A 15,000-nucleotide genomic window follows, 5' to 3' on the forward strand; every position below is an offset into this window, starting at 1 on the left:
ACACACACACTCTTACACATGGCACACACACACTCTTACACATGGCACACACACTCTTACACATGCGCACACACACTCTTACACATGCGCACACACACTCTTACACATGGCACACACACACTCTTACACATGGCACACACACACTCTTACACATGGCACACACACTCTTACACATGCGCACACACACTCTTACACATGCGCACACACACTCTTACACATGCGCACACACACTCTTACACATGCGCACACACACTCTTACACATGGCACACACACACTCTTACACATGGCACACACACACTCTTACACATGGCACACACACTCTTACACATGCGCACACACACTCTTACACATGCGCACACACACTCTTACACATGGCACACACACACTCTTACACATGGCACACACACACTCTTACACATGGCACACACACTCTTACACATGCGCACACACACTCTTACACATGCGCACACACACTCTTACACATGGCACACACACACTCTTACACATGGCACACACACACTCTTACACATGGCACACACACTCTTACACATGCGCACACACACTCTTACACATGCGCACACACACTCTTACACATGCGCACACACACTCTTACACATGGCACACACACACTCTTACACATGGCACACACACACTCTTACACATGGCACACACACTCTTACACATGCGCACACACACTCTTACACATGCGCACACACACTCTTACACATGCGCACACACACTCTTACACATGCGCACACACACTCTTACACATGCGCACACACACTCTTACACATGCGCACCACACACACTCACACACTCTTACACACGCGCACACACACTCTTACACATGCACACACACTCTTACACATGCGCACACACACTCTTACACATGCACACACACTCTTACACATGCGCACACACACTCTTACACATGCGCACACACACTCTTACACATGCGCACACACACTCTTACACATGCGCACACACACTCTTACACATGCGCACACACACTCTTACACATGCACACACACACACTCACACACTCTTACACACGCGCACACACACTCTTACACATGCACACACACTCTTACACATGCGCACACACACTCTTACACATGCGCACACACACTCTTACACATGCGCACACACACTCTTACACATGCGCACACACACTCTTACACATGCGCACACACACTCTTACACATGCGCACACACACTCTTACACATGCGCACACACACTCTTACACATGCGCACACACACTCTTACACATGCGCACACACACTCTTACACATGCGCACACACACTCTTACACATGCGCACACACACTCTTACACATGCGCACACACACTCTTACACATGCGCACACACACTCTTACACATGCACACACACTCTTACACACGCGCACACACACTCTTACACAGGCACACACACTCTTACACATGCGCACACACACTCTTACACATGCGCACACACACTCTTACACATGCGCACACACACTCTTACACATGCGCACACACACTCTTACACATGCGCACACACACTCTTACACATGCGCACACACACACTCACACACTCTTACACATGCGCACACACACTCTTACACATGCGCACACACACTCTTACACATGCGCACACACACTCTTACACATGCGCACACACACTCTTACACATGCGCACACACACTCTTACACATGCGCACACACACTCTTACACATGCGCACACACACTCTTACACATGCGCACACACACTCTTACACATGCGCACACACACTCTTACACATGCGCACACACACTCTTACACATGCGCACACACACTCTTACACATGCGCACACACACTCTTACACATGCACACACACTCTTACACACGCGCACACACACTCTTACACATGCGCACACACACACATACTGGTTTTGCTATATTAGTGAGGACCTTGACAGACCTGATCAGTACTGAGGACCAGGTTTTCTAAAGGCACTAGAGACAAACGAATACCACAGATCACCATTAGGTGGCTCTAGACGCTGTTAAATCACTTCAGAGACAGAAAACACGCCAACGATGAAAAACTTAACACACGTTTGAAAATCCGCTACACTTGTGAGGTCACGCTGTTGCTATGTGGATAGCAACGCACATTTTAAATGCGAATATCATACAAGACTCTAAATATTAATTATCCAAACGTTTTATAAGTATAAAATATGTAATCACATATGAATAACGGTATTTGATGCTGATAATAAAAGTTTTAATGGTAAAGGAGAACGATTGTTTGAATCTTACCGAGCGCAGATTTAAACGGCTCCGCACTGAATGACATCACAGAAGTGTAGTTTTTAAATTACGTTGCCATGGATACAAAAACTGACATTGATCCGTTTCTGTTAGTAAATTACTAACAGTGAATAAAAATAATAAAAACGTTTCTTTTACCAAAAATTTCAAACAGTATAGATTTATTTAAATCGCATATGTAATTATATATATATATATATAATTTTTTTTTTTTTTATAAATTTCTATCTATTATTGGTAAATCCTTATAAGAGTTTATATGATAATGGCAACCAGTAATGGTAAAATACTCTCGTTTAGTGCAGATTCTGTTCCAACTTGACAGGAATAAGATGCAGTTCTGTAGCTGATGTTCAGTGGGATTTATTATTAATAATAATATTATTGGTCTTTATTACATTTTAAGGTGTAATTTTTTTTAATGTTTCAAATGTCTTTTCTGCTCACCAAAGCTGCATTTACTTGATCCAAATTAACACAAAAATTAGAAATATTGTGAATATTACTAATCTTAAATTGAATAATGTACAGTAAAATGTTATTTATTGCTTTGATTATAGATGCATTTTCAGCATCTTTTCATCACATAAACTGCTTTGGACTGTAGAGAAAATAAGAAAGTTTGGGTTTAATTTAAGACTTCGACTACCCTATAATAAAGGGTTCATTCCTACAGGATTACCTCAGTTCCTGTGAGATTTAAAAAATGCTATTGAAATTTGTGTAGATCTGTGTATACAAGAACAACAGTTTTGATTCTGCAATAGAAAAGCAGCCCTTTATTTGGTGACCATCACACACTCGGAGGTTGAGTAAGAGCATGATGGGATTGAACACAAGCCTCAGTCACAGAGACCAGGCGGTGAACTACACCAGATACAGACAGAGTAACTCAACAGAACCACAGAAACTCAACAGAACTCAGGCAGACTTAACACAAACGAATGACACAACGAAAGAGTGCACTGACCACTGTTCAGATCTTCAAAATGAAAAAATGACTTCTAAAAAACTGTAAATAAAGTGCGTATACTAATGAAAAAAAGAAAAAAAAAGAAATGATTAGCAGTCAATATATAGAGACTTAATAAAGTGCTTACTTCCACTGAAGGAATGAAATGCACTATTGGAGAAATGGAAATATTTTATATTTTGAATAAAATCAAAGTAATATAAAGGGCATGCTTCCTCTCAGAAAGGAAATATAAGTAAAGTGCCTTGAGTTTATACAAAATCCAAAAGATTTATATTTCTCCAACAAAAGAAAACGATAAAGTGCTTACTCTGAAAAGAGAAACGTGCATGAAGTACTCAACCGAGAGAAAAAACTGATAGACTGATACTCTGGAAGGAAATTAGACAGCATTCCTGCAAGAAGCAAGTTTCCTTTTCATAGCCTGAAGATTGTTATGGACAAAGTTTTTAACATCAAGCCATGATCTTGAGCTCAGTACTGGATTAGCATCTAGACATGATTGACATTCGGCTTTTCCAGGAAGCTTCCTTAAGGAAAAGCATGTTGTGAGAGTCCTCTTCACAGCGCTCTGCTCTTCACTGCTCCATGGTCTCTTAGGAGCTTTCTTTCCTGAAACCCAGAACAAAGGTCAAACTAAACAACAACCTCCAAAACCTGCTGCTAAATGTGTAAAGAAGCCTCACTCTATAATCACAGGTTTCATCACTAGCCAGGTTTACATCCAATGGTTGTTTTGCAAAAAAAAATGCTACACATTTTGCCCCATTATACCAAGCATTTAGAAATTTGGAAAGACTTGATGAGTGCTCTACTGCAAAATCACTGAATTCAATGATGAACTGCCTCAATTCTCAAATTGTGTGTTTACTATGGTCTTTCTCTATTATTGACACATTATTTTCACATTTAATACTGTAAAGTGGTTTGACAAAATCTCTACTGTTAAAAGCACTATATAAATAAAGGGGACTTGACCAATCATGTTTATGAACCCTTAAATGTTGCATGCGTGACAATACAAAATGAGCTGCAGTAAAAGGCCAACTGGATGGAGACAGCTAGTTTTGATTCTGTGGATAACAAAACTGGATGGAAACTTGGCTACAGACAGATATTTAGCAGGCTGAATAAGTTGTGCAGAAGAGCAGTCGAGTGATCTGATCACCTGAGAACATCTCTACAATGTTTTGATTGTCTGGAGGAGAGCGCTTGACTGTCTTTCCTGAGGTAGAGGGTTGATCATCATTCTCTGAAGCGTCTGGAGATCACAACAGTCAAACAGATGTTAATAAACAGACATATTCTACAATAACATGTCTAACTGATCTACTGACTACTCAATCAATTAGAATGTCTTGGAAAAGTTCATGTACTTAACCAAATTAACTCAAATTGTGAAACTCGTGTATTAAATAAATTCAATGCACACAAAGTGAAGTAGTTTAAGTCTTTGGTTATTTTAATTATGATTTTGGCTCAAATTAAAAAACCCACCAATTCTCTCAACAAATTAGAATATGGTAACATGCCAATAGGGCTGCTCCGATCACAATCAACCGATCGTTATGCGCATCTCGTCAGTAAAGCCGGTTCTCTAATCAGCGGTTAATTCCATCAGGTGCGTGATTTCACATAGAGCAGCTGTTACTACACAGAGCTGTTATTAACTGAGAAGCTGCGCAAATCCACGTTCTTTTTCAGCGTTTATTTGCGCATCTTCTCAGTTAACAACGGCTCTGTGTAGTAACAGCTGCTCTATGTGAAATCAGCACCTGATGGAATTAACCGCTGATTAGAGAACCGGCTTTACTGACGAGATGCGCATAACGATCGGTTGATTGTGATCGGAGCAGCCCTACATCAGTTAATCAACTCAAAACATGTGCAAAGGATACACAATCATGGGAAAGACTGCTGATCTGACAGTTGTCCAGAAGACAATCATTGACATCCTTCACAAGGAGGGTAAGCCACAAACATGCATTGCCAAAGAAGCTGTTCACAAAGTGCTGTATCCAAGCATGTTAAATGAGAGTTGACTGGAAGGAAAAAGTGTGGAAGAAAAAGATGCACAACCAACCAAGAGAACCGCAGACTTATGAGGATTGTCAAGCAAAATCAATTCAAGAATTTGAGTGAACTTCACAAGGAATGGACCGAGGCTGGGGTCAAGGCACCAAGAACCACTACACACAGACGTGTCAAGAGATTTACTGAATCACAGACAACCTCAGAGGTGTCTTACCTGGGCTAAGAGAAGAACTGGACTGTTGCTCAGTGGTCCAAAGTCTTCTTTTCAGATGAGAACAAGTTTTGTGTTTCATTTGGAAACCAAGGTCCTAGAGTCTGGAGGAAGTGTGGAGAAGCTCATAGCCAAAGTTGCTTGAAGTCCAGTGTTAAGTTTCCACAGTCTGTGATGATTTGGGGTGCAATGTCATCTGCTGGTGTTGGTCCATTGTGTTTTTTGAAAACCAAAGTCCCTCCCCCCGTTTACCAAGAAATCTTGGAGCACTTCATGCTTCCTTCTGCTGACCAGCTTTTTGAAGATGCTGATTTAATTTTCCAGCAGGATTTGGCACCAGCCCACACTGCCAAAAGCACCAAAAGTTGGTTAAATGATCTAGTTGTTGGTGTGCTTTACTCACCAGCAAACTCACCAGACCTGAACCCCAGGGGAATCTATGGGGTATTGTCAAGAGGAAGATGAGAAACAAGAGACCAAACAATGCAGATGAGCTGAAGGCCACTGTCAAAGAAAACTGGGCTTCAGACCACCTCAGCAGTGCCACAAACTGATCACCTCCATGACACGCAGAACTGAGGCAGTAATTAAAGCAAAAGGAGCCCCTACCGAGTACTGAGTACATGTACAGTACATGAACATACTTTCCAGAAGGACAACAATTGACTAAAAATGTTTTTGTATTGGTCTTATGAAGGATTCTAATTTAAGATAGTGAATTGGTGGGTTTTTGTTAAATATGAGCCAAAATCATCACAATTAAAAGAACAAAAGACTTAAACTACTTCAGTCTGTGTGCATTGACTTAATTTAATACATGAGTTCACAATTTGAGTTGAATTACTGAAATAAATTAACTTCTGATTATTGAGATGCACCTGTACTTACCAGTTTCTGTGACGCGACGCTTGCGCTTGACTGTCTTTACTGAGGAAGAGGGTTGTTCATCTTTCTCTGAGGCGACTGGAGATCACAACAGTTAAATAAATAAAAAAACATGTCAGAACTGAGTGATAAATGAAAATGCTGAGTCTATAATAACTAAGGTTGGGTACCAAATTCTGTACTTTTAAGGGTACGGACCAATTTGCGTCGGTACTACTGATTACAGATTCACATTAAATCAATCTGTGCCAAATCTTGGTAACTAAGATCACATCTGTTCATAAGTTACAGAGAGAGAGAGAGAGAGAGAGAGAGAGAGAGAGAGAGAGAGACTCTGTGGTGTGATGTCACTCCTGCTACTCGTTCAAACACAACACAGCGCAGACCCAGATGATCGTTATAATCTATGGGTGCTGCTACACTGGATACAGCACGACGCGACACAAATCCCCGACAGTAAATTGTATTTGGTCAGATTAGAGAAACTATGCCCCCCCCAAACCTGACAACCACCATCACAGCCCAACACCTACCCAGTAAACGTTGCATAAGCCTAAATAATTTGTTCATTTATATAAGGCATATAGCATGGTTTATTTTTATTAGTTTTGTTAATAAAAGTTCTATGAGTTTGGCGCTGTATTTTGTAATAAAACTGAATCTACAGCAAATTGCTTCTAATTTGAAAGTAAAAAAAGAAATTTTACAAGTTATTTAATAGAGAAGCGAGGAAAAGAGGGAAAACTCAAATGAAATAAACTGTTTGGGGCTTTTTTCCCCTGAAATAAATGTTTTTGTTATTACACAGAGAGTAAAATAGTGTAAAAAGCTACTGTTGAGTACCGGCACCAAATCTCAGGCACAGACACCGGTAACATACCGGTTAACATTTAAATGGTACCCAACCCTAAAATCACGTGTCTAACCGATATACTGACTGCTTACCAGTTTCTGTGACGTGACGCTTGTGCTCGACTGTCTTTACTGAGGTAGAGGGTTCTTCATCTTTCTCTGAAGCATCTAGAGATCACAACAGTGCAAGTTAAATCACGTGCCAAAACTGTCTGTTTAGAAGCAAAAATGGTTTCTTACGATCATAACAAACACAATTTCTTTCTAAGCAAAGGTGATGCTGTAAATCAGTCAATGCGTATCAAAACAGTTTTATATTTTGTCTAAAGCAGGGGCTCAATCCTTGAGATTATTTAACAGATGACAGATCTTCTAATCGTGATAACTGATCTTTGCTTTGGTTCTTCACACATATTTGTGGATTTGATATAATATATATGTGGCTTAAGTTGTTTGAGACTGCTGCACGTTCTTCTGTTCAGGGGAAAGGGCAGATATATTGATATATTGATGAAATGTTTGTAACCAAACCATTGACTTCTGTAGGGAGTTACAGGTAATAATAGTCTATTGGTGAATATGAATTACCTGGACTTTAGAGGGTTTTTTAAAAGAATTTTCCACAACTTCCGTTGTATTTATTCTCCTATTTATTCAGTGGTTCCCCAAAATGGTTTGGTTACAAACATTCTTTAAAATATTTAGTGTTCCACTGAACAAAGAAATTCATGCAGGTTTGGGACTCGAGGGCGAGGACATGACAGCAGAATCTACATTTTTGGTTGAACGATCACTTTGAAGTTAAGACAGAGTCGAATATGTTTTACTCCAGGACTCTATGGTTGTGGATTGTTTCTTGCAGATTTTAAATCAGCGACCGGTTGAATATGGCCTCTAAGCTAACCAACAGATCCTTCAGTGCTGACCTGCTTCTGTGGTTCTGCATTCATGCTCTCGCAGGCCTCCGGAAGCAGGGCTTCTGTCATTTTCAGTCTCTGTGAAGCACATGATTAAAGATGTCAAATACAAAACAACATAAAAACAGATGTAATACATTTAGTATAATCACTGAAGTGTAAAAATCCAGATAAGTTTTACTCACCCTCTGTACTAAATGTAATCTCTTCCAAAGATTTTCCTTTGTAACAATCAGATCCCTTTTCTAGAGACAAAAGCAGCTTGCTAACTTTAGCGAGTTGGATTGTATTCTCGGACAGTCTGTAATACTCGCGGTGCACTCTAATGTCGTGTCCCAGGAATTTGGCCAATTGGTCGAGTTCATTGTTTTTTAAATTCATGATCTGACTCAGAGTTGCTATTTGTTTCCTTAATTTGGTCGACGTAAGGCTCTTGGGGTCTTTTGCGCCACACGTTTTGGAAAACTTTCTCAAACAGTCTGATCCGCGGATGTGCGTTAAAGCCCCCAGTCTTGCAAAAACGTACGGATTGGCTTCGCTGATGCCCACTGTGCTCCTGCTTTCATTCAGCAGGTCCATGGACTCCAGCATGTCCTTGGTCAGCAGGACAGGCACTTTCTTACCTCTCTTCCCTTGGATCTCTAATCGAGTCAGCTCATTGCACAGCTCCCGCTCTAATTTAGTCAGAGATTTGACCACATCTTCATTAGGAGGCTTCACGTTTCGATTCACGTATGATGCAAGGAGCAGTTTGGATGCCTCACCTTCACGTCTCCGATTAAAAAGAATGATTTGACAGAGTAACGTCTCAGCCAAGATTTTCCACTCGGCGCCATTCACGTTCTCTTTGAGTTTGTCTTTTGAGACCTGCTCCACACTCTTGAGATGCTTTTGTAGAGCCACAACATCTTCTGTGAGAGGGATGGTGTCTCCCTTGTTCCACTTGCTCTGCTGCAATGTGTTGAGGGCTTGACTCGAAATGTTGGTACGCCAATGACTGTCAATGAGCTTGATGAAGTTTTTCAGCTTCTTCTCAGTGTCTCTGTCCCCTTCCATTAAACTCTGTCCCAAACTGAGCTGACAGGCTTTCTTCAGCGAGTATCCGATCTTCAGAGCGAGGGACGGGGTTTTAAACGTATTTAAATCTGGTTGATAGCTGCTGACTTCTTTACAAGCGGCGATGGCTAGGAGAAAGTTCTCAGGGTTACAGAGCTGTGTAAGGTTACTCACTTCTCTGGATCTGGACTTCACTTCGATCATAAACCTGGCCAGCTCTCTCATCTTTTGAATGATATACTGATGCTGTGACTTATCATGACCGCACTTTGTATAAAGTGATTCACCGTAGAGACAGATCAAACTGTCCTTCATGATTGTTTCTGAGATTTCATCTTGTCTCATAGCTTGTAGGAGAGAGCTGATGCCAGCAGAGCACTGTGCAGGTGTTGGTATCAGACAGACTGCAGCTGATCTCACTCGCTCTCCTCTGCTTCTCTTCACATCCCGCTGTCCTCGACACGTCTTAGAGTGTTTCCACAGGTCTTTCTTCATGAAGAACGCCAGACAGTCCGGACAGGGAAGGAACTCAGAAATGTCTGCATCTTCAGTCGGTTGTCTCCAGGTAATGATCTCTCCACGTCCGGTCTCCAAGACTTTGATGTTATGATAATAATTACCCTGGTTCCGGAGCTGTTCCAGTAGAATCCTGCGTTCCTTTGAACGTTTGGGAAAACTAAAGGCTTTAGCAACTTCTGTTTCATTGGAATGACTTCTTTCAAGATGTCTAGCAAGCTTGCTTTGTGCCTTTTCACAGAAGACACAGTACTGTTTTTTGTTCCACGTTCGTTTGCCTTTAGGATCTCGCTGACTTGTTTTGATTGTCATTTTTCTTGGACTTTTTTGCTTAGCCTTCTTTCTTTGAGTTTTTTGCTTTGCCTTCTTGACTTCTTCAAATGTATTAAATATTGTGTCTTTTACAGTCTTTCGAATGGTCTTTTCAAGCTGGGACTCTTCTGAATCGAGGTCTTCTTCATCAGTAGACTCCTCCACTGAAGGAACAAAGACTGAGCCTTCGCTCTCATCCAGATCACTCCAGTCCTTGTTGCCCTGGTTCGATTGCTCCTGTTAACAAACACAATTTAGACATTCACAATACAGTTATTTAGGAAAGATCACAATAGTTAAAAATATATATTGGTTAAAAAATAATAAAATCACTGCATAGTTTATATGTTTCCCCAAAGACAAAACACTATCAACCCAAAGAAGAATGAAATGGGGTCATGCACTGAGAGGTCAAATTGTTCTTTAATAGATAATAAAATTCTTTAAATTGTCTCTGTTTTTGAAACAAAGTAATTTTCAAAACTCAAAACATTCATTTTCTTTAAGGTGTGATCACGTATGTGCACATATGTGCCAAAATACTATGAACAAACTATGGGAACAATGACACAATCATCCAAAGCTGTTCTGCCAGCAAGCAAAAAAACCAAGCAGCCTCATTTTAAGGATGACTTTATAATATTGAAGTGCAGTGTTGATATTCTGTTTTGCTGTTATACACAGCTGATATCAACGAAGACTGAATAATTTGTATCAAACAATGACGTGGCAAATAAGTTAAAATAGGACTAGTGCTGCAGGATTAATCGCATGTGATTGTAATGCGTGTCTCGTCAGTAAAGCTGGTTCTGTGATTAGTGGTAAATGTCCATCAGCTGCTTTCAAATGGAGCTGCACTTACTACACAGAGCTGCAGTTCGCTGACAAGTTACACAATATCGCATCATAATCGCAGATGAATTACATTTGGTTATGAACACAATATTGCGTAGCTTGTCAGCGAACTACAGCTCTGTGTAGTAAGTGCAGTCTTACTAACCAATATAGTGAGCACACCTCCATTCTCCCCAATCAGCTCTGCTCTAATCAACTTATTAAACGCCCACCATTACAAAAAAATAAAAAATAGGAAAGGAAAGCGGGAGAGAGACAGAGTGGGATTATGGCGTCTACAGGGTCAGATCAATAATTAGGCAAATTAAAACTAAAGAAAAACATTATGTAACTTAAACCTCAAAAATACAGTCAATGATCAAAAAAGGTAATTTGCAAGAGCTGCGTCACAATACAAGAATTAACGATCAAGAGCTCCCTTATCGGTTCTGTTTTCAGTACTGGAGGATAAAAGATACATTCTTATGCTGTGTTCACACCAAACGCGAATAGAGCGTCAAATTCGCGTCTACTGCGTCTAGTTTGCCGCTTGAACATTTTGAGATCATTCGCGCATGAAATTAACTTCACAACAGACACGAATTGGGGGGGCTTCTGCCAGATGAGTTCATGCAGCATTTTCAATCGCCATTTTTATTCTGATAATTTTCAAAATATTACGGTTATCGTGTCATGAAATGTAGTTTTAAAAGTATTTCAGAATGTAGTTGGTTTAAACTCAGATATGCGGTTTATTTATAAAGACAGCGTCTATTTAAAAAATGTGTTTCGCCGATCTCGGAGACGTGAGCTCCGTCATCATGTATCTGCCGAGAGCAGCCTCAGCTCGGCTAGACCTTCTGACATTTCCTGCTGGCTCTGATGTCTCTTTAGTGGTTCAAGATAAAACATAATTAGTTTGTGGTAAAACTAAACGTTTCTTATCTTTGGCCTTTATTCAATTAATCTATTAATATGTTTTATATATATATATACACAAGTCCTCTTTATTCCTGTTTCTATACAAATATGAACTTTTGTCATATAGCTCCAGTTGACTGCTCACTGACAACATCAGTCGTTCCTCCATGTTGAATGAGTGACTCCTAGCAGGCTCCTGATTGGTTAACGCGGCACGAATTGACGGCAAAGTTTACATTTTTCAACTCCGGTGGCAGACGCGAATTCGCGTCAAACGCTAAATGCACAAAAAGCATCATTCGCGCTTCACGCGCGAAACGCTCAATTCGCGTGTCAATTCGCATCATTTGTGCGCAACGCTCAATTCGCGCGAAATAGACGCGCGAATGAGGCGAATTCGTGTCTTCTGCGCCACGCTAAATGCCTCATTCGCACCGCGAGACCTCCAGACGCGCATAAATGTGCCTTTGCATCGACTAAACATTGAAATCATTCGCGCCAGACACTCTATTCGCATTTGGTGTGAACACAGCATTAGATGTTTTGTTAGTACATGAATGTTGTCTTACACATTTTATCTCCCCAACAGATTAATTTGAAATAAGTTTATAATGCATGTTCGGTATTCTCAATTCAAAATACCGCACACTGACTGTGTCTCTGAATGCTTCTCATACTCGCTCCTATCTTCTCCACACGGCACGAATCTCGAGTCACGGACGAGACGTTCACACTCGCTGTATTCACGCAGCCTGTTTCGTAACGCTGGGTTATATTTGCTCGCCCTGCACCTCTTCACGAGCGCATCTGGCAGTATGATGAGGCTCAACACAAGCTCACAACCTGCATCGACTCGCACCTGGCTCCACGTTTAATACCAATGTAAGTTCAGTCTAACTGCTTTCTAATTTCACTTGGATGAAATAAAACATTCAGCACCTTTTCCACCAATCCCAAATACAATGTAAGATATGTAATACTTTACAAATTGACTAAAGAAATAGTTATTTATATAAAATAAAAAATAAAATCTTTCCAGTGAAATTCTTCAATTAAATTAATTATGTAAAAGTAGTTATACAGTTATAATCTTCCCTGCTGAACAATAAAATAAACATAAATATAAAACTCCTCCCCAAAACACAAAGAATGGTTTTCAGGGTTATAATGGGAATTGTATTGGTTTTTCTGTAAACTATAATGTTGTCAATTTGATACTAATATTACTATATTACTAATATTATGTTAAAATGTTGACACAGTGTAATAGTTTTATAAATGTTGTTAGGGTTAGGGTTTTTAGGGTTAGTCTGGTTTGGTCCAACCCTAACCCTAACCCTAACCCTAACTATCAGTGACTGTTCTTTATTCTTGACTTTAGGGCTCGCTAAATTCCAAAATCCCTGTTAGCCCTTTGGGCAGGCATACTACAGCTTTTGATAGCTCAAAATAGATGTAACTAGCCTGAACAAAAATGACATCGGCTGGACTTCACAGGTTGCCTATTCCCGTCTTTGTATTTTCTTAACATTGAAATCACTGCTGTCAGACGCTCTATTTGCGTCTGCTGTGAATGCAGCATAAGCATGTTTATTTTCCACATTTACTTTTTAATCCATTGTCAAGTGATTTTAAACTTCTTAAATATTAATAATAATAATAAAAAAAAAGTAATATTGGCTTTATATCAGCTATCGGCCCCCTGCTTTCTAAGATATCTGCAGTCAAGAAACACATATCGGTCGACCACTATGAAATAGGAGCTTTATGGAGAGTGTGTATACATGGTTATAAGTATAACAGTTCATTAATTTGAGGAGAATAACAAGTGTCTCAGCTCTCAAGGGACTATTTGGCCAATCAGCTTTTTCCTGCTTGAAAAGCTAAATGTTATTGATGTACTACAGTCCCTCCAGAAAAACGCGGATTTTTTTTGTGATTGTTGCGGGCAAAAATCCTTGATTTTGCGGCACGTTTTCTTAAAAAATGCGATGGAATATGCGGGATATTTTTGCAATTTTATCCGATGAATTTGCGTGAACTTGCAAAAACTGCGGTTTGATGAAAAAGAGAAAAAAAGGTGATTCCCCCAACACCTTTTTCTCACTAGGCTACTACCTTAATGTAAAGAGTAATTTCTTATTACTTCCCATGATAAGCAAGCATACTAAATCACAGAATATTTAAGTTGCAATCTCTTACTGGAACGTAAGTTATTTTACATACTACTAATATAATTACAACTAAGTTTTTGGTACTGTTCTGTAACAGAAAAGTGCAATCTTACAACTGTAAAGTTGCATCAACTTCTGAATGAAACTACAACAGTGTTAGTAGGCTAGTGAGAAGAGGGTGTTGGGGGAATCACCTTTTTTTCTCTTTTTCATCAAACCGCAGTTTTCGCAATATAATTTGTCTCCACTGTCATGTAACCAATCGGGAAACTGCTTTGTGCGTTCTTTTACGCTTATTTGTGTTGGCAAATAAGAATGATTTGCGCGCTTCAAGTTTCACCCTGGTTTCACCGTGGGGTTTGCAGATGATGTTCACGTCACGTAATTACGTCACTTCATAAGGTTCCCATGGCAATAGGGGAAAATGGTGCTTTACTTGTGTGAAGTAAACGCAACATTTTTCAGCTTTCTGCTAATATATATATATATGTGAGTTTTTTGCAACGAAAATACAGGGATTATGAAATCATGCTAGCCCCACATATTTTGCTTTCTGAAATCGGCAATTTATGCGGCAAAAGAGCGGCGTATTTGAAAAAATGCGACCCCCGCATAAATGTGCGGCCTTTGGCTGATTATGCATTAAATCAGGAGATCGTATAATCGCGTTTTTCTGGAGGGACTGGTACTAGCATTACTCAGCATTACTTTCAAGCAACACTACATTCAATGAAGGTAAAATGGTAAAAAAACATAATAGTTTATTTAAATGGAACCAGAAAATTTGTATAGCATAATATACGTTGCATTTTGACATTGCCAACCTTTAAATTAAGTTGACAGTAAGTAATAAACAGTATTAAGCACTGAGTAGTTGAATATTGTTAAGTTTTCCTTAACACTATTTTTATTTTTATAGTTGTTTAATGATTTTAATGGAACTGGAATTGAAAACGGAACCATAAGGCAGAACTGGAAAATTTCTAATGATTCCTAACCCTACTGAAGAATCGAC

General features: G+C 39.7%; 2 protein-coding genes across 4 annotated transcripts in view; one reads left to right on the plus strand and one right to left on the minus strand.

Moving 5' to 3' along the window:
• The window catches only part of evc (EvC ciliary complex subunit 1), a 31,310-nt gene that overhangs the window by 12,584 nt on the left and 3,726 nt on the right, over positions 1–15,000 (plus strand). The window lies entirely within an intron of this gene.
• LOC113058050 (uncharacterized) overlaps positions 4,072–15,000 on the minus strand; it is a 12,766-nt gene continuing 1,837 nt past the window's right edge. Inside the window, exons 3-7 of the mRNA XM_026225715.1 lie at positions 8,358–10,293; positions 8,182–8,250; positions 7,349–7,423; positions 6,407–6,481; positions 4,072–4,534 (exon numbers count right to left, since the gene is read on the minus strand). Of these exons, the coding sequence (XP_026081500.1) occupies positions 4,392–4,534; positions 6,407–6,481; positions 7,349–7,423; positions 8,182–8,250; positions 8,358–10,293 (2,298 nt within the window). The 3' untranslated portion in view covers positions 4,072–4,391. The remainder of the gene's footprint in view (positions 4,535–6,406; positions 6,482–7,348; positions 7,424–8,181; positions 8,251–8,357; positions 10,294–15,000) is intronic.

The sequence above is a fragment of the Carassius auratus genome, chromosome 39 (assembly GCF_003368295.1).
Source record: "Carassius auratus strain Wakin chromosome 39, ASM336829v1, whole genome shotgun sequence".
In the NCBI taxonomy this organism is placed as follows: Eukaryota; Metazoa; Chordata; class Actinopteri; order Cypriniformes; family Cyprinidae; genus Carassius; species Carassius auratus.